General features: G+C 28.6%; 3 protein-coding genes across 6 annotated transcripts; 1 reads left to right on the top strand and 2 right to left on the bottom strand.

Moving 5' to 3' along the window:
• Positions 1 to 145: 145 nt before the first annotated feature.
• LOC111040264 (transmembrane protein 87B) lies at positions 146 to 3484 on the bottom strand. 3 transcript variants are annotated; one of them, XM_022324100.1, is made up of 16 exons: positions 3237 to 3484; positions 3102 to 3162; positions 2937 to 3025; positions 2718 to 2834; positions 2594 to 2647; positions 2218 to 2391; positions 2024 to 2144; positions 1792 to 1960; positions 1511 to 1720; positions 1105 to 1225; positions 935 to 1038; positions 785 to 867; positions 611 to 720; positions 496 to 548; positions 404 to 431; positions 146 to 332 (listed from the first exon to the last, which is right to left on the bottom strand). In XM_022324100.1, the coding sequence occupies exons 1-16, from the start codon at positions 3261 to 3263 to the stop codon at positions 291 to 293; spliced, it is 1563 nt and encodes a 520-aa protein (XP_022179792.1). In that variant the 5' UTR covers positions 3264 to 3484; the 3' UTR covers positions 146 to 290. The 3 variants fall into 3 exon arrangements, with proteins under 3 accessions (XP_022179792.1, XP_022179790.1, XP_022179789.1); XM_022324098.1 differs by having other exon boundaries at positions 788 to 867; positions 3242 to 3484; XM_022324097.1 differs by having other exon boundaries at positions 3242 to 3346.
• Positions 3485 to 5133: 1649 nt separating this feature from the next.
• On the bottom strand, positions 5134 to 8273 carry LOC111040263 (pre-mRNA-splicing factor Slu7). Its single transcript, XM_022324096.1, has 6 exons — positions 8003 to 8273; positions 7750 to 7935; positions 6752 to 7054; positions 6454 to 6677; positions 6089 to 6395; positions 5134 to 6033 (listed from the first exon to the last, which is right to left on the bottom strand). Exons 1-6 carry the CDS (start codon positions 8114 to 8116, stop codon positions 5434 to 5436), a joined length of 1734 nt encoding a protein of 577 aa, XP_022179788.1. The 5' UTR covers positions 8117 to 8273; the 3' UTR covers positions 5134 to 5433.
• A 2339-nt stretch (positions 8274 to 10612) lies between these two features.
• On the top strand, positions 10613 to 15361 carry LOC111040261 (sorting nexin-29). 2 transcript variants are annotated; one of them, XM_022324094.1, is made up of 13 exons: positions 10613 to 11133; positions 11206 to 11412; positions 11479 to 11804; positions 11884 to 11979; positions 12370 to 12554; positions 12616 to 12677; positions 13396 to 13484; positions 13650 to 13794; positions 13879 to 13993; positions 14061 to 14273; positions 14347 to 14487; positions 14928 to 15067; positions 15134 to 15361. In XM_022324094.1, the coding sequence occupies exons 2-13, from the start codon at positions 11213 to 11215 to the stop codon at positions 15255 to 15257; spliced, it is 1836 nt and encodes a 611-aa protein (XP_022179786.1). In that variant the 5' UTR covers positions 10613 to 11133; positions 11206 to 11212; the 3' UTR covers positions 15258 to 15361. The 2 variants fall into 2 exon arrangements, with proteins under 2 accessions (XP_022179786.1, XP_022179787.1); XM_022324095.1 differs by lacking the exon at positions 10613 to 11133 and having other exon boundaries at positions 11283 to 11412; positions 11529 to 11804.
• Positions 15362 to 16970: the final 1609 nt, after the last annotated feature.

Below are 16970 nucleotides of genomic sequence, written 5' to 3'. Positions count from 1 at the left end.
TTTACACAATTTTGTTTTTATATTTACATAATTTCGTAATTATTCATTGTTTTTTATGACTAAAATTAAAACAAAATAAATAATAAAGGAATACGGATAAGATATTAAAATAGTTACACAATATTGTTGGCAAATAACAAAATACTAATTAAATTGTATAAATTAAAATAAATAAAAACAAATTTTAAGTAAATAGTAATACATAATAATAAACATTTTTACTTAGTTTAATTTATGTGGCGGACTACAGCATTGTTTATAAACTTAAATTTAAAGTGTTCAATTATTGTTTATTGTAGTTTCGACCGCTCAATAGCAGTATTATGATCATCCTGAAAATATAAAAATTATGTTTTGGTCCGAATGCTATACATTAGTAAAATAAAATAAATTAAATATTAACCTCGCTATAATCCAAAATTGGTACAGTGCTAGAAGACAACAAATATAATATTAGTACAAATCTTTAGCTGAAACAAAATGTGAACAACTTACGTTTCATACAATGAACCTGGTATGTTTTCTTCAACCCATTTTAAATCATCGTCCTGTAGAATATTAATCAAAATTAATTTTTTTAATACAATACTATAAAAAATTAAATACATACAAGTTGTGTTTGACTTTTTGTGCTACTATTTGAAGCGGGATAGTCTTTGTAAGGTGTCACATTAGAATTATTGTGGTTGGATGTATTTGTAGTGGTTCTCATTTTAACATCTGAATAAATGTAATTAACATTGAAAAAAATCTTTATGAGTGTACAATAATAAATATTTTATACCACCATTATAAGTTTCTTTAATAAATAATTCGGTTTCATCTCTATCATCATCTGGAGCATCTAATAATGGAGTAAATGCATATCTATGTAACAAAACAAGTGTTAAGGTATTAATTATTGTTATATATTGAAAAAAAATTAAGAGTTAACCTTTGATTGTTATTAGTTGGTCTCCAAAGTATCATAATCACGAGTAAAATTATAGAAAACTCAATATGCCAGAATGCATCATCTAGCCATTGTTCTTTCCAATTCTATAAATATTGAAAAAATATTTATGTTTATTTTAAATAATTGAATACATTTATAAATTAACTTACACCACCACAATCTGACAATCGTTGTGTTTTTATAGAATACAACATGAACAAAGTTGAGGTCACAACGGTGAAACCAAGAACATTGGTAAAATGTGTATATAATTGGAGTTTAACCGCATTCCTTAAAATAAAATGTTTAAATAAATAAGCCTATATGTAATAAAAATCAGAAGTCAATGTGTCTGTTAAAAAAATAATCCCTATTAGAACTTCAATTTTTAACAATGTTTTCTGATATAAAGAGTTTGTTTTAGTCAATAACATCTTAAACCATGCAACAATGCTTTTTTTAATTTTTATTATAAGCTACTAATATAAACTTTGACAATTTGACAGATGTTATTGATCTAATATTGTATTTGACAATAATATTTACAATATATACCACATAATATTTATTAAATACCTCCGAAGTCTTAATGCCCTAGTTGTCTGAGTTAGGGCAGCAAATATCCAACAGACAATTCCAGAATCTAAAGCAGCTAATGGCAATTCAACTAATAAAATCTCTGCACTCATATTACTTGATAATCGAAAATAGGATTCCATTAATGACATTGCTAGATATAAAGTACTGACTCCTAAAACTTTTGGTAAAAGTGGACCTAATCTTGGCCTAAATAATAAAAAATATTCATATGCCATTAAAAATGATTATGATAAATTATTATTTTACCAAATACTTACTTGACAATACCAAACCCTAAGCTTACTATGATAACTAAAGTCCGTGCAAGTGTTCTTTTTAAACAAGAAATAACTTCCGCCATGGTCATTACTCCATAAATATTATCTAATTTCCCAGTAAGGTTCAGTTCGTGATATTCAGCATAAAAAGCTGCTTTTTCAACCATTCCTGAAATGTATTAGTTGGTAAATATTTGTATACTTTGAATTTATAATTGTTACAATTATTTACCTAGAAGAATGACAGCTCCAATCCAAAATTGTATTTGAAGCAAATCTCTCCATTGCATAAATAATAAAACCAACCAAGTTATACCAAAAAATATATAAACAAAACACATAAGGCCATAAAACTGAAAGATTGGTAAATTTGATTAAAAATGTATTCATGTACATTGTACAATGTACTTTGTTAAAATTAATTACATGTAACAATGGCCAATTTGTAGCTGATAAATAGCCATGTGGTCCTTTCATCAAAATTTCTATATTGGCAGTAAATTTGTCATCTTTTTTAACATATCTTGTATCTTGTTTAACTGTAGCTGTAAGTAAGTACACTCCGTCTGTTAAAACTGTATAAACTCGATGATTTGATCTCTATTTGTGAAATAAAACAAAGTCTGTCTTTACAAATCTTTTAAATAATCAGGCTAATTAGTTTAGTAATTTAGTTCACGTAAAAATTGAAAATATTCTCTATAAATATATTCTATATGACTTACAGTTTATGTTTTATTTTAAAGCTCATGCTATATTTATAGAACTTAACATTAAATTTAATCTGATGAAAATCACTTACTTGGTGTAGTGCTTGATTATTAGTTTTATTGGTCTCATATAATGAGAAATCATCCTACGATAAAAATTTTTAAAAAATGGTGTAAATTATTTACTGAAATATCATTTTTAGTAAGTTTAAATACCAAATCTACTCCACTGGCACATGAGTATATTTTTTCCAAAGTATTCACATGGTTCATGTATGTATTAGTGGTATTAAGATCGCTATTAATATCTTCTATTTGGAGTTTTCTTATGAGCTAAAAAAAAATAATTCCAAATGTAAGTTATAAGTTCTTTTTTTAAATTTAATATCATAAATGGTTGCTATTTATGATATTAAATTAAAAAAAAGAACTTACTCCGGGACCAAGGTTCAGGAAATCATTCCAACATTGGGGTTCTGTCAGGATCCAACCGACAGACACGTTGTACACATCGCTACAACTGACTACAACACAAATTAAAATTATAAAATTTGTTTACATCATACAACAGTAACATCAACACAATATGTATAAATTTACTTTTAATTGATATTTCTGTGCCTTTAAATAGACTGCCGACACAAAATTGTATACAATGGTCCTGCAAAAATAAAAATAAAAATAAATATATCGTCAAACTTTAGGAATTGCCGAATAAGTTGGCATAGTAAACACCTCACATTGTCCATAATGGAGGACCATGATCCTTCCCCGGGTCTCACGGCGTGACACGTAAACGCTATGAAAGTATAATACAACAAATAGATCGGGACATTTGACAACATTGAAAGAATGTCAAACAAAATTTTGTAATAGAAATTCGTATTAATTAAAATAAAAGAAATTGTTCGCAACGTTCGTCGTTCAAAAACAATAAATTCGCCATCAGTATGCTAAAATGTTTTAAAATTTAATGATGTAAATAAAATTATATCTTATCACTATTGATACTTATTCTATGATAGCGGTGTTTTATCTTAATAACACGTTAGCCAATAGATTTTTAGGATATTTCCCACCATATATTTAAACAAATCTTAGGATAAATAATATTGAATGAAATTTGAAATTATTAAAACTTAGGTAATGATTTTAGTGAATCGCGGAAATAATTCCAAAAACATAAACACACCACGAACAAAATGAAAACATAAATATGAACACATGTACACATAATCTATTGTGTTATAAATTGTTTTATATTGAGTCATTAGGTAATTAATGATATAATATAGAACCTACAGTCAAAAAACATAAGTCTTTGGTACATACTACATTTATGCAAGAATTGCAGAACTATAAAAGTAATAATATAATAAGTCAATACAAACCAGGTGGTAGGTACTATAGTATTAGTTCGTTGCTCAAGTTTAATGCTAGGGGAATGAATACACACAAATGAACTTACTATTTATCTTTTTTTTTGCACTCCTTAGTAACATCAGCTTCTAGGCCATTAGTTTTTATTTTTATTTAAGATTATTATCTGCTATCTATATAATGTAGGTAGGTACTATTAAGTATTATTGTATTAGCTTTTTCAAATAGTAATCGATGAAATATTTTAAACATATAAAATAGTACCTACAATTGTATGGCACTCGCATGGACTTTTATTTCTGCGGTGTGCGTAGTTTTTTGGGGTTTTTTTTCCGCCTACCAATCTTAGTATCTTACCTCTGGGTTTGATAATTTATTGGTCAATTCTATCTGCTATTAGAGCTAACAACACAAAATTAGAACTGCTGAACACAAATTTGTTATGTTGTTCACAGTCTATTTTGTAAGACTGAGACAACCACAGAAAAGAGAAAGTCAGATAGACCCATCTTATTAGAGGTATACTACCGAAAAGTCCTAGGACAAAAAGTTCGAGTAAAAAGTTCCGTGGTTTAAAACTCAGAAGTATAAAACGTCAACGGTAAAAAGGTCTGAAACATAAAAAGTGAGTGGGGAAAGAGTCTTGTACATATAGTTACATAATTGGAAAAATACAATGCACAATCAATCTTCCAATTGGTATTGATATCAATTGCAACTAAATGATTTACCTGATGAAATTAATAGATAATCATTCAATTACAATAAAAGAATTTTTAGAAAAAGTTGGTTATTATACTTGAGCCGAGATTTAGATAAACATAATAATGATTGCATTTTTTTTTTAAATATATTATTTTTTTTACGATGGTTAAATATAATTATAATTTATGTATTTATATATATATCTGACTTTTTATGCTTAGTACTTATCTACTAAGGACATTTTATCCTAGAATTTTTTTACCGTGATTCTTTATTAGAATGGTTACGGAGATCTCGATGACCCGTGATCTATTTGTCAGTTTACCCTAATTATTTATTAAATATCTAAATATTCGGTTTGATAGTCTTAAAACGGTTTATAATGGATATAATGCCTGTAAATTGCCTAACTGCATTGATGTGGTATAGGAACAATTTAAAAAAAAATTGTAAATTATATTAATTTGATGAACTTAGATAACTTTTGTTAAACATAAATATCTATTTTTATGATTTGTATGATTATACAATAAGAACCAGCTGGGTGGATAAGTTGTCCGTATTTTATTGGCTAATGAATGTATTAATTTTTATTAAAACAATTATTTTATCATCATATTTATTATTCATATCTTTTAGTTACTTACTCTACAACCACCAATTTCTATATAGAAATATACTAGTACAGACCCCCTGTGCTCTACAATAAGTATTTTAATTTTTACTATTTTATCTTGTTTTTAATTAATAATATAAGCATAGTATCTTTACACATAATCTGTATTGTAATTTACAATACAATAAATTGAACATTTTTATGAGATGATAATTCAAGTAAATTAGAAGATTAAACAAAATTGGACATAGGATCTTCTTCTCTGCGTTTTTTCATGTGATAGGCTTCAATTTCTTCATCAGTAGGTTTAGAAACTTCATACATACTATTATATGGACGTTTTCTCTCATCCATATTCATCATTCGATCAACTTCTTTCAATCGTTCTTCTTCTTTATCTAATGCCTTTTTCAATGCATCTTTTACTTCCTCTTTTTTAGCCTTTTTTTTCATCATCTTTTTCTTCTTTTTCTTCTTCTTCTTCTTTTTTTTTGACTTTTCTTTCAACGTTTCAGAATCTGATGAATCTGATGATGATGACGATGATGAACAATGCGATGTGATTGATTCAGCTTTAGTAACTTTCTCCTTAAATATACTAACAGACTCAGGTACAGTATTTTCAACAACTGGGACAATTTTTCCTAATTCTGGTACATTTGTAGACAATGCAACTCCTGATTTTCCTGTGCAATAAGAGTTTTGTACCAACGAACGGCAGCACTTATAGCCCCATTCTCCTGCTTCCCAGTAAGAACCCCAAATAGAAGTATGATTGGAAGGGTGAACATCTTCTTCATAACGTGAACGTACAATTCCTTTTTCTTCACCCTAAAAAAAAAATACATTACTATCGATGAAAGGTTAAACTTTATTAAAATCATACTTTGATGATATCTCCTCTTCTAGAATACTCAATGTACTCTTCAGTTTGGGCTAGTAACAATTGTACAGGAGGTGTTTGCAAGTGTTCTTCTCCACCATATTTCGCCAATACTGTATTCTGGGTTTTCTTTTTAAAACGATCTTTATGAGTTTCATACTCTTTTTTCAATTGCTCTAACTTTGTAGGTTCAGCCAATAGATGTACATCAACACCACGTTCATATGCTTCCCAGGCAAATAACTGTGCCTGTGCATGTTTATTAGTATCACCACTGAATCTCACAAAATTCTCACCAGCATATTCCACTCTAAAATGTATTTATAAATTAATACCTTGCTAATACATTAATCTAATTTATAACTTACTGTTCTGGATCTTCTCCAGGTTTGTGTGGGTTGTCTCTCATTGATCTTGTTTTAGGATCATAATAGGCAGATGATAAATCTAAATTTCTAAGATATTTTGCTGTATCTTCACGGATTCTTAAATTTCTAACAGTAATACGTTGTTTACTGTCTACTTTTGTTCCAGGCATGTCAAAGTCATCTACATATTTATCTTCATCATTTTCATCAGCAGAACTGTTACCCTATAGATTAAATATATTATAGTAAAAATAGCTATAGTATAAATCTTATTTGGCTATGAAAAAATTTAATTTACTTCTCCTTTTTCGTCTCCATCGGCATTTAGTTTTTGAGCACGGAGGTCACGCTTGGCCTCTTCAATTTGTTGATACTGTTCGATAATTGCTTTGTGCTGAGAAGGATCATATCCAGCCCATCGATCTCGTTTCCCATCAAAATCTTGATTGAGTTCTGGTTGAATATGTTCATCTGGTGCAATATTAATAGAATTATGAATAGCTCCAACTTTTCGTGGTCTTTCAAAACAGTCTTTTTTTTTATGTGTCACTGCACCACAGTTTTCGCATGCTCCTTTGCGGAATTTGGTGCTTATAGATTCCTTAAGAACATATTGAAGTAAATATTTAATTAAATTAATTTATAATTAACAGTGATGTTTTTATTTTGAGCTAAGCAAGATCTTATTGAGTGAGGAACTACAGTATTCAAATATAAACCTAACTTTAATACAAAAATATATTTTTGTCAAAAGACATACTATACTACATTTTTGTTCTTCTCAATCATGTTTCTTGAAAAAAAAAAATTACAAATATAATTGTATAATACAAATACACATTGGATCAATACAATTGGTTAAACAACAATAAAAGAAAGTACTATGTATACATATGATAATATACTGAGACATCAAAATATTGACATTTTGAATATAAGTTTTTATTAGGTATGATGTGATAAGTTTAATACATAATGAAAATTAGTTTGAAGGATGAATGTATACTACATAATATGTATTGTTTAGATGAATCTATAATTATGTATATTGCATTGTATTAATCAGTATACTGAATAAACTATTAACGAATAATGTGTTATTAATATGGTTTAAATTAACACGTTGGAAAAGGCATTCAATAAACATAAAAACATGTAGCTTTTAGTAGACTGTTGTAAGTACACTGTGTGCATATTATAGTATTATACAATATACATTGTTTGCTACATAGTGTTAATATGAAAGATAACCATTCAAATCTAATGGTATCATAATATATATTGAGGAATACTTACAGTGTTTACACCTCGTTTATACCATTCGTCTAAACTCGAATATTCTTGGGCTTTTCCGGGAACACGTTGATGTTTTAGCGTTGGACCAGAAGTGCCATAATACCATGGTGCTGATGATATGTATTGTGGAATGTGAGGATTGATATCTTTACCCTCTTCGTCAACTGCTGCTGGAGCTGTTCCTGCCTAAGTAAATTAAATGAGTTAATGTCTGTCATACGAATTAGAAACAACAAATATTATTTTTACTAACTTTTCTGGCTTCTTCAAGTTCTTTAGCTTTTCTCCAATCTTCACGCGATTTCTTTTTAGGTTCCTCTTCTTCATCCTCCGTCTTAGTTTTTAAAATTTCTGATATTGTTGCCATTGTCCTCGTAAGAGGAACACAGATTTAGCTTTGAGACTTGAGTCGACAATCGACTTGTCAGTTGTCAGAGCTTGTCTTATCTAGTTAGTGGAAACTGGAAACACGAATATCAAAACAGTCGAATCTCTAAATATCAATTATCTTGATTCTTGATAGGTTATCAAGGAAAGACGCTGAAAATAAAGTTCAATCACAAAGATATAAAACCATGTGATCAAGCGGCGTCGTAGGTAGGCTACTAAAGGTGCACGTCATGATTATTGTGTAACATAATTGAATAACGTTAAAACTCTTCAATGTTCGTGGTCTCATCAATACCACCATTTATTTTCATAATCCTTAAATACTTAAAATAACGAATCTAGGACGTTTCCCCCCCCCGTGCCTTTTCCCCCCTGATACAATGGACGTTTCCCTCCCGGACGGGACAATTTCTCCCCCGGACAAAAAAAAATAAATATTAAACAACAATAATATACAATGCAAATAAATAAATGTACAAATGATAATAAATATAATGAATATAATAAAATAATAATATAATAAATATAATTGTATAAATGTATATTTTTATTTTTTTATTCTGGTAAGAAAGATAGCTCACTGAAATTAAAAAATTTTAAATATCATCATTTGAAAAACTTTCACATAATTTTTTTAACTTATCATCTTTACCTTAATTATTACGAAAAGCTCCTGCTCTATGATTTAAAATTTTGATTGATGCACTTGAGTTGCTCATCTGTATAGAGCTTCAATAAAAAGCCAAATACTTGGATGATAAATTCGCACTAGTGTTGTAAATTTATTATTCCATCCTTCCGAAATATTGTTTGTTCTACCTATACCAGCTTTTGTCAACTCAAACACGTTCCATATATCGTATATTTCAGGTAAATCCAAAGAACCTATTTTCAAACCCATTATTATAATATGTAAAAAAAAAGGTATATTGAGACGGGGGGGGGACGTCTCAATCTGGGGGGAAACGTCCAGTATATAAGATTCCCGGGGGAGGGGGGGAAACGTCCAGGTACCTAACCTAACAGGCCTGTCGTATGTTCCAATTTGGTGACGACTCTATTTAACATTTTTTTCACAGAGTTGCTACAAAGACCTTCCTGAGTGTCACCGCGTCTCCCGATTTTTCATTTTTTTTTTCTGAGGGGGGAGGGGAGGAAGGGAATTGTTCTTCTATCCTTACATATATATAAAAAGAACAGGCCTTTGATACGTTCCAATTTTGTGACGACACTGTGTCATATTTTTCCAATTGTTTTTGTTAAAGCACACAATGTGTGTTGATTTAAAAATGTCATTTAGAGAAAGCAAAAACTACACACTGGCGAAGCCTGGTAATTCAGCTAGTATACTTATATAGGTAGGTACTAAATAATGCACAGTGTCAAATATTTACAAAGGGTGAATCGGGATCGTCAGTTACATTAACAAATAACAACAACATTCTGTTGGTCAATTTAACTGTACACCTTATCTTAGTTCCATTTTTTGTTTGACCAATTTTTCGAAATTTAAATTCACTAAGAATTAACAACTGGTTACCTTTTTACTGGATATTTTGGCACCCTGAGAGTTATGGGATGTTATTAACCCATAGGACGTTTGGTTCTCTGGTATTTTAAATTTCTATTTTTTTTAAATTAAAAAATTTCAATTCTTATTAAAAATGTAAAATATGAGTATAATTATTACATTTAGGTACAATACAAATACATTTACATAGGTAATTATTCATATTTTGCTTTTTCAATCCATTCACTATTTGTTTTAAACTTAAAATGTCAATACCATATCTAAATTATATAAAATATAGGTACCAATTATTTACAATATTATTTTGTATTGTATTATTGTAAATTATATTGTAATGAATTTAAATTATATATTTTTTAAAGAATTTAAATTTTAAATAAAATAACAAAATATTATTTTAAATTAGACTGATGACTTAAAATACCTGAGGAATAAATATTCCTACCTAATACCTTAATAATTGTAATGGACCAAACGCCCATGGACTCGTTTTTTTTTGACGGCCACAAAACGTCCGCCATTCAATATTAAGTGTTAAGAATTATAATCATTTATATGAGGGCTTTTATTTGAACACAGTTTTCATCAAATAAACGTGTTAAATACTATTCTAACTTATTAGTAGTTCTTACCAATATGGCACTATATTATACTAAGTATTAATAATTGATTTGCATACCATACAATTAATAAAGTAGAAATATTACTTTGCTTACTGTTTAGTGTTATTGTAGCTCGTAATGTGATAGCTTATCGAGACAACCTGTATTATTACCCTATGGTATTACGTTTATTCTATGCAACACCACCTCAAGTTGGTCACTGTGTAACCGATGTTATACCAAAGAACAACCACTCTTATCACTACTGCTAGCAAAAACGGGAAATCTGTCCCGGCCCCCTTTGGTACTACTTTTATCTATAAACGTCAAACCTTGACTTCATAACAGTCGACGACCGGAACCAATGACGCAATAGTGAATTTTTTTGTGATAAAATTGCAGATCCAACTATCCAAGATTTAATTAACAAGTACCCAACTGTTTTGTGGAGTGTGGATAGTCAATAGTCATGTTGATGGGTACTGGGTAGGTCCTTGGACATAAAAAAACATAAATATTTTATAATGAATATTTTTTAATTTTTATCAGTTGTAATTATAGATAGTGTAGTAGTTAGTAAATAAATTATCTGCAAGAACATAATGCATTAAATATTAAATAATAACCTACCTAGATACCTACTGTGAATTTTTGTATTTCAAATTTTAATTAAGTTCACCAATTTTATTGTACAATGGAATTTGGTTCAGTCATTTGAATGTTGGTGAAAACATCTTGATAAGACAGATCACTGAACACCGAATAAAGTCTTTAAGGAACACACTTTTTGAATGATCAACTACAATTTGTTGTGCTACGTAAAACCTTTACGTACCCAATTTACCTACTTTTTGCTAATAGGTATTTGTTTTTACTTTTCTATTATTTGTGTTCATTTAATGGAATTGTATGCTATTTAATATTTTATTGCAGTGTTTAAATGGCTCACGTGAATACAAGTGAAGCTGGCAAGTGTGAAAGATTACAAAAAAATCTTTTGAACTCAGTAAAACAATGTCAAAAGCGATTTGGCAGTTCTTCTGAAATAGCAACTGAATCTGATCAGGAAGTCTCTAATTTATGTCAGTGCATCGAAGCCATATTGAGTCATGGGTTGAAATCAATTTATGCAGAGGAAAAGTAAGAATTATGAAAATATTACTTTCAACTAAGGTTGTATACACCTTTATTGTATCATGGTTTTAGAAGTTCATTGTTGAAACGGCGAGTGACAAAAATCGTTACTGGTCTTTCAGATGGAGACAAAAGTCAAAATCGCCTTATTCCATTTTGGTGTTTTGTTAAAGAAATATTAAACGAACCAGAAATACAACGTTTTGATTTGTTATCAAATATCCGGAACGATTATGGTCGAGGTAAAGCTTGGTTAAGAGCATCCATTAATGAACGGTGCTTGGAAAAGTACATGCATTTGTGTATTAACAATGAAAATCTCATCAATCGATTTTACGAAAAGTGGGCTTTTATGAGTAATACTGAAAAAAATTCAATATTGCCCATTACTGCTGCTGGTTGGTATAATTTCATGTACATTTTCACCAAATTTTATAGAACTAACCGCTTGACACAATATAATTTTTTAATTTTCAGGTTTATCATCAATAGTATTTGCCTTGGCAATAGATAAACTTGAATTTAATAAGGATGCCTTAGATTTCACCTTTTATGAACCAATAATTTATGGAGGTAATATTTCTATTTTTAAGAGACAATTAATTTTAATTTTTAACTTGTACTCATTATCTTTTTCATTTTATAATCTGAAAATTTGATACGTAGTATTTATGTCCCGACATATCAAGTTCCAAGTCTGATATAGGTAGGCTAGTATGGCTGGTATATCACACATGTAACTTCTTGAATACTTGATTTTGACTAATATGTATCAATACGTTCAAATTTCTTCCTTGAAAATCTTGAGAAAAAAATTCTTTTAAAACAAAATGTGGTTTCCTTACTCCTTATAGAGATAGTTTATTATTTATGGTTGGTATATAAAATTGTATCATTCACAAAGCTAAAAATGATATTTTATTAATTTGTTTTGTTTTATTTATTTAACATTTTACATTATAGATAGCAATTTAATATTGAAAAAGGAAAATAGTGGAAAATTAAAAAAAATAAAAGCAAATGTAATCAATTTTGATCAAAGTGAAGATGATATTCAAACAGCTGAAGAAGTCAAATCTGACAATGATGTATTATTAGCTGTTGGCGATGAAGCTGCTGCTGTATCAATAACTTCATATGATACAATTGTAAGATTTATAATACTTTTATTTAAAACTGTGTTGAAGCATTCTGTGGCTTTATTTTTAGACTGGTTATTTTATTGGAGAGTTTGAAGATTTGCCTTCAACTGAAAAGGAACTGGAAAATAGGTAATATTTTAGTAAGAATAATTATTTTATACTATTATTAACTATTAAGAGGACGCCACACCCGCATGTGCTGTCTCCGTCTTACAAATGTACAACATAGCAAAAACTGTTTAGCGCGGGACAACTTTTCTCGCACCATATTTGTTGTAGAATTACCAAATTTTCACAACACTTAAAGAAGAACTTTATCTGTGCAACAACGTGCTCTTTTTTTAATTACACTTTCCAATCATTTTTTATAAGCAAATGAAAAAAACAAAAAAACAAAATGTTTAGAAGCAAATAACTTTTGTTGTATTTATGTTATCTAGAATATAGGCACGTTGTTGCATGGATAATTTTCTACTCGATATGTTCAGAAATTTTGGAGCCACTACTACAAACACAGAAAGATAAAAGTTGTCCCGCGCAAAACAGTTTTTGCTGTGTTGTTCCTTTGTAAGACGGAGACAACACATACGGGTGTGGCGTCCTCTTAAGCAGGATTCACAGTTATATTGTCTGCCGTGTGCCTTTTATCATATTGTGATTTAATCCTGACATTCATTGACCACTATTCTATTTACTTGGAAAATTCCAGAGTTGGGCCAAGCTTAACTCTAAGAGATGACACAAAAGACCATGTAGCTGTGAACCTTGCTTCACTGATACCAGATGTGTGTTTACTGGATATATGTTATCCTATATAATAAAATGTGTAATATTTATTAAATTGAAGGTTGAGAAAATTAAGTACTATCAATGAAAATACTGACTCATATGAAGTTTTTGTGCCTGTATCTTCTTTAAGTCCTCCTTGTGACACAGGTATTTAATTTTTGTTTTTATATATTTATCCATCAATGAGCATAAATGTCAAAATGATAGTGAATATTTTAATTTGTTTGTATTGCACTATTGTGGTGAACATTTTCCATTACATACATATAAATATTAAATTATAGGAATAATACAATATTTTTTTTTATTCAGATGATGAAAGTAAGTCAATGGGGTCCAATGAAGATAGTAATAGTTTACATAGATTTGACGAATCAAGAGATCAATTGTTAATTTTAGAGAAACAATACCAGGGAAATATTAATGAACTTACTACTAAAATCACTGATTTAACTCGGTAAGTAGAAAATAGAAATTTATTTGATGATATATTAAAAGTTGTCCACTAATACATCAATTTTTATTTTGGATTTTTTCACAGTGAAAATGACTTATTGAAACATCAATTGAGGAAATATGTTAGTGCTGTACAGTTAATGAAACAAGATGAAAATGAAAGTGAGGAAGCTAAATTATATCAACAAAAACTAATTCAAGTTTGTAATTTATATCTTACTAGTTAAGTAAATATTATTTTAACCTTGGAACTTATTGAATAATTAGGTTGCTGAAATGCACAGTGAACTGATTGAATTAAATGGCCGTTTAAACAATCAAATTATAGCAAAAGATCATTGCATTACTAAACTAAGAACAGAATTGGTATCATTGAGAGGCCCATTACCTTCAGATGAAATACCACACACAAACATACACTTATGGGTGCCATCTGCATTTTTAGTCGGACGAATTAATGACCCACATCATGTATACCAGGTGTGTGAGCGCATGAAATAAGTTTTAAGTTGTTTACTTATAAACTTAAGTACTAATTAGTTTATTTTAATAGATCCATGTACGAATTCTAAATGAAGAATGGAATGTTTACCGGAGATATTCACAGTTTACAGAATTTCACAAACAACTAAAAAAACAGTATAATGTAGTTTCGACGATTTCATTGCCACCTAAAAAGACTATTGGAAATAAGGTATAATAATATAAATCCATGAAGCTGAATCACAGTTTATTTTAATATGTCAAACAAATTAACTGTAACTCTAACTTGCATACAATTTGTTAAAGACAGGCACATTTACAGGTTTTGGGGTTCAACCTTCCCAACCAAAATGTTTTCAAATTATTTTTTTATCAACATGGCATTTGAGTAATTTGAAATTTTTTTTAATAATGAGTCATTATTAATGACATTTCCTGTCCCATCACTGTCCCCCCAAATTTTTTTCTGTATGTGTGCTGATTATAATAATCTTTGTGACAAATATATGCACAAATTGGTTGTATAAGTATTTAAATGTTATAAAAGACATAATATCTGACAATTTACTAAAATTGTTTTGTTTTTATCTATGTTAAAACATTGGGAAGTACTTAAGTAATATAAAAATCAATGTATATTACATTTTGTAGGGTGCCAACTTTGTTGAAGAGCGACGTAAAAAGTTACAAATTTACTTAAGACAGATAATGAATTTTTTGATAACGATAAACCGGATATTGGCCAATTCTCCCAACAAGTATAACTTGGTTAATCTTGTTCCATTTTTCAGGTATTTTTGTCTTGCTTTTACTTAGAAAAATAATATTTATTTTAATGTAAATAAATCTTTTTTTAGTGAACAATATAACCAAAGTTATAGTGGAAAACTGTCATGGTTAAATGTGAGTTGTCTGATGGCTCAAAATTCCATCGTTGATTTAAATAGTTCTAGTTCTCACCATCAGTATACTGGCTTATGACATACATCTCTTAAATTGTTTATATTTACATATTATTACCTATTATAGCAATAATTTTATAATATATTTATTAAAATGTTAAACGTCTGTGATTTATAACAAAATATTTTATCTAATAAATCTTATATATATATATAATCAATAAAACATAAGTTTTATTTTTTTGACTTAATTTAGTTATTAATTATTAAGTAATACCTTGCTCTTTCAGGGACTGCAGAACAATTTTTCTTGTCCCAACAGATTTGACTATAACAAATTGTTGTTTGTAAAATTGATACAAAAGTACCTGAATAATAGATATAAATATATACAATAATTGTTCAATAATAAACTGTAATTTAATTATAATTAAGTATCTATTAAAATCTAGTTTAAATAACTGAGACTCAATTTGATGGGTTTAATTTGCCAAACCACTAATTTACAAAAACAATCTTAATGGGATGAAACTCTTATCAGTTGTCCCAGCTACATCACTATTTGTACCTATTATATTATTTTATATAGGTAGTTATAATCTGTGCTATAGGTTAATTAATTTCTAATTATAATAAAACTATTAGTTGAAGTGGTTCAAAATAAGTGGAAGGATTGTGGTAAAGACGTTTCTCTAATAATCCTTGAGAGTAAAAATCAGAACAAAAATTTTAGTGTAAAAAATTGATGATATTAGAACAAAAACACATCGTCTAACTACTTGTAAAAAATGGCTAAGTAAAACAAACTATTTAATCACTGAAGATGTGATATCATAAATAAATGCTAAGTAAATTAAATTAAAGTACACTTATTTTGTTTCAATCAGTGGCGTAGCTAGACACTTTTTTCTGGGTAGGCCCGAAATTTTGATGTAAGGATTGTAGACATTGTAACATATTGACATGAGTTTCCGTGGCACTATCTGCTGGAGCCCAAAATAATTAGCAAATATACTTAGATCACAAACAATGAATTTTTATAAGGTACTAACTTGTTATCAAAAATTAAAAAATGGGTTTAAAAAATTGAACTACAGTTATATAATAGAAAAAAAAATTTGAAGGGAGGCATGGGCGCCCGAAGGAAAATGAATTTTAAGAATCAAATTAAAAGAAAGTAAGAAAAAATGTATATTAAAAACATTTATTAAAGACTGCAGTCTATAATATCAGTATACTTAAACTCATAGCTTTATTGTCAATATTTAGATAATGAAACAATGAATTCTTATGAGTTTATAACTTGTTATCAATATTTAAAAAATGAGTTAAAGAAATTGAACTATAGTTAAATAATTGAAAAAAAAATTTGAAGGGAGGCATGGGCGCCCGCAGGCAAATTAATTGTAAGAATCAAAATAAAAAAAATTGTAAAAAAACTTGATAGAATTTAAATTTAAAAATATAAAAATGGGAATGGGTGCATGGGCGCCTGCAGGCAAATGAATTTTAAGAATCAAATTAAAAGAAAGTAAGAAAAAATGTACATTAAAAACATTTATTAAAGACTGCAGTCTATAATATCAGTATTCTTAAACTCATAGCTTTATTGTCAATATTTAGATAATGAAACAATGAAGTCTTATGAGTTTATAACATGTTATCAACATTTAAAAAATGAGTTAAAGAAATTGAACTATAGTTAAATAATTGAAAAAAAAATGTGAAGGGAGGCATGGGCGCCCGTAGGCAAATTAATTGTAAGAATCAAAATAGAAAAAATTATAAAAAA

Source organism: Myzus persicae, unplaced genomic scaffold (genome assembly GCF_001856785.1).
Source record: "Myzus persicae strain clone G006 unplaced genomic scaffold, MPER_G0061.0, whole genome shotgun sequence".
NCBI classification, from domain to species: Eukaryota; Metazoa; Arthropoda; class Insecta; order Hemiptera; family Aphididae; genus Myzus; species Myzus persicae.
The sequence above is the reverse complement of the archived record's forward strand: the minus strand, read 5'-3'. Positions and strand labels throughout refer to the sequence as shown.

Bases quoted from the DNA above. Each gene is read 5' to 3' on its own strand.
- LOC111040264 (XM_022324097.1), bottom strand. From the start codon at position 3,346: ATGTTGTCAAATGTCCCGATCTATTTGTTGTATTATACTTTCATAGCG. The intron at 2,835-2,936 runs GTAAGTTCTTTT...ATTTTTTTTTAG, and splicing joins TCCTGAACCTTGGTCCCGGA to CTCATAAGAAAACTCCAAAT. The intron at 1,039-1,104 runs GTAAGTTAATTT...CAATATTTATAG, and splicing joins GATTGTCAGATTGTGGTGGT to AATTGGAAAGAACAATGGCT.
- LOC111040263 (XM_022324096.1), bottom strand. From the start codon at position 8,116: ATGGCAACAATATCAGAAATTTTAAAAACTAAGACGGAGGATGAAGAA. The intron at 7,055-7,749 runs GTAAGTATTCCT...TATGTTCTTAAG, and splicing joins ATAAACGAGGTGTAAACACT to GAATCTATAAGCACCAAATT. The intron at 6,396-6,453 runs GTAAGTTATAAA...AATACATTTTAG, and splicing joins CCTGGAGAAGATCCAGAACA to AGTGGAATATGCTGGTGAGA.
- LOC111040261 (XM_022324094.1), top strand. From the start codon at position 11,213: ATGGCTCACGTGAATACAAGTGAAGCTGGCAAGTGTGAAAGATTACAA. The intron at 11,805-11,883 runs GTTGGTATAATT...TTTAATTTTCAG, and splicing joins ATTGCCCATTACTGCTGCTG to GTTTATCATCAATAGTATTT. The intron at 14,274-14,346 runs GTGTGTGAGCGC...TTATTTTAATAG, and splicing joins ACCCACATCATGTATACCAG to ATCCATGTACGAATTCTAAA.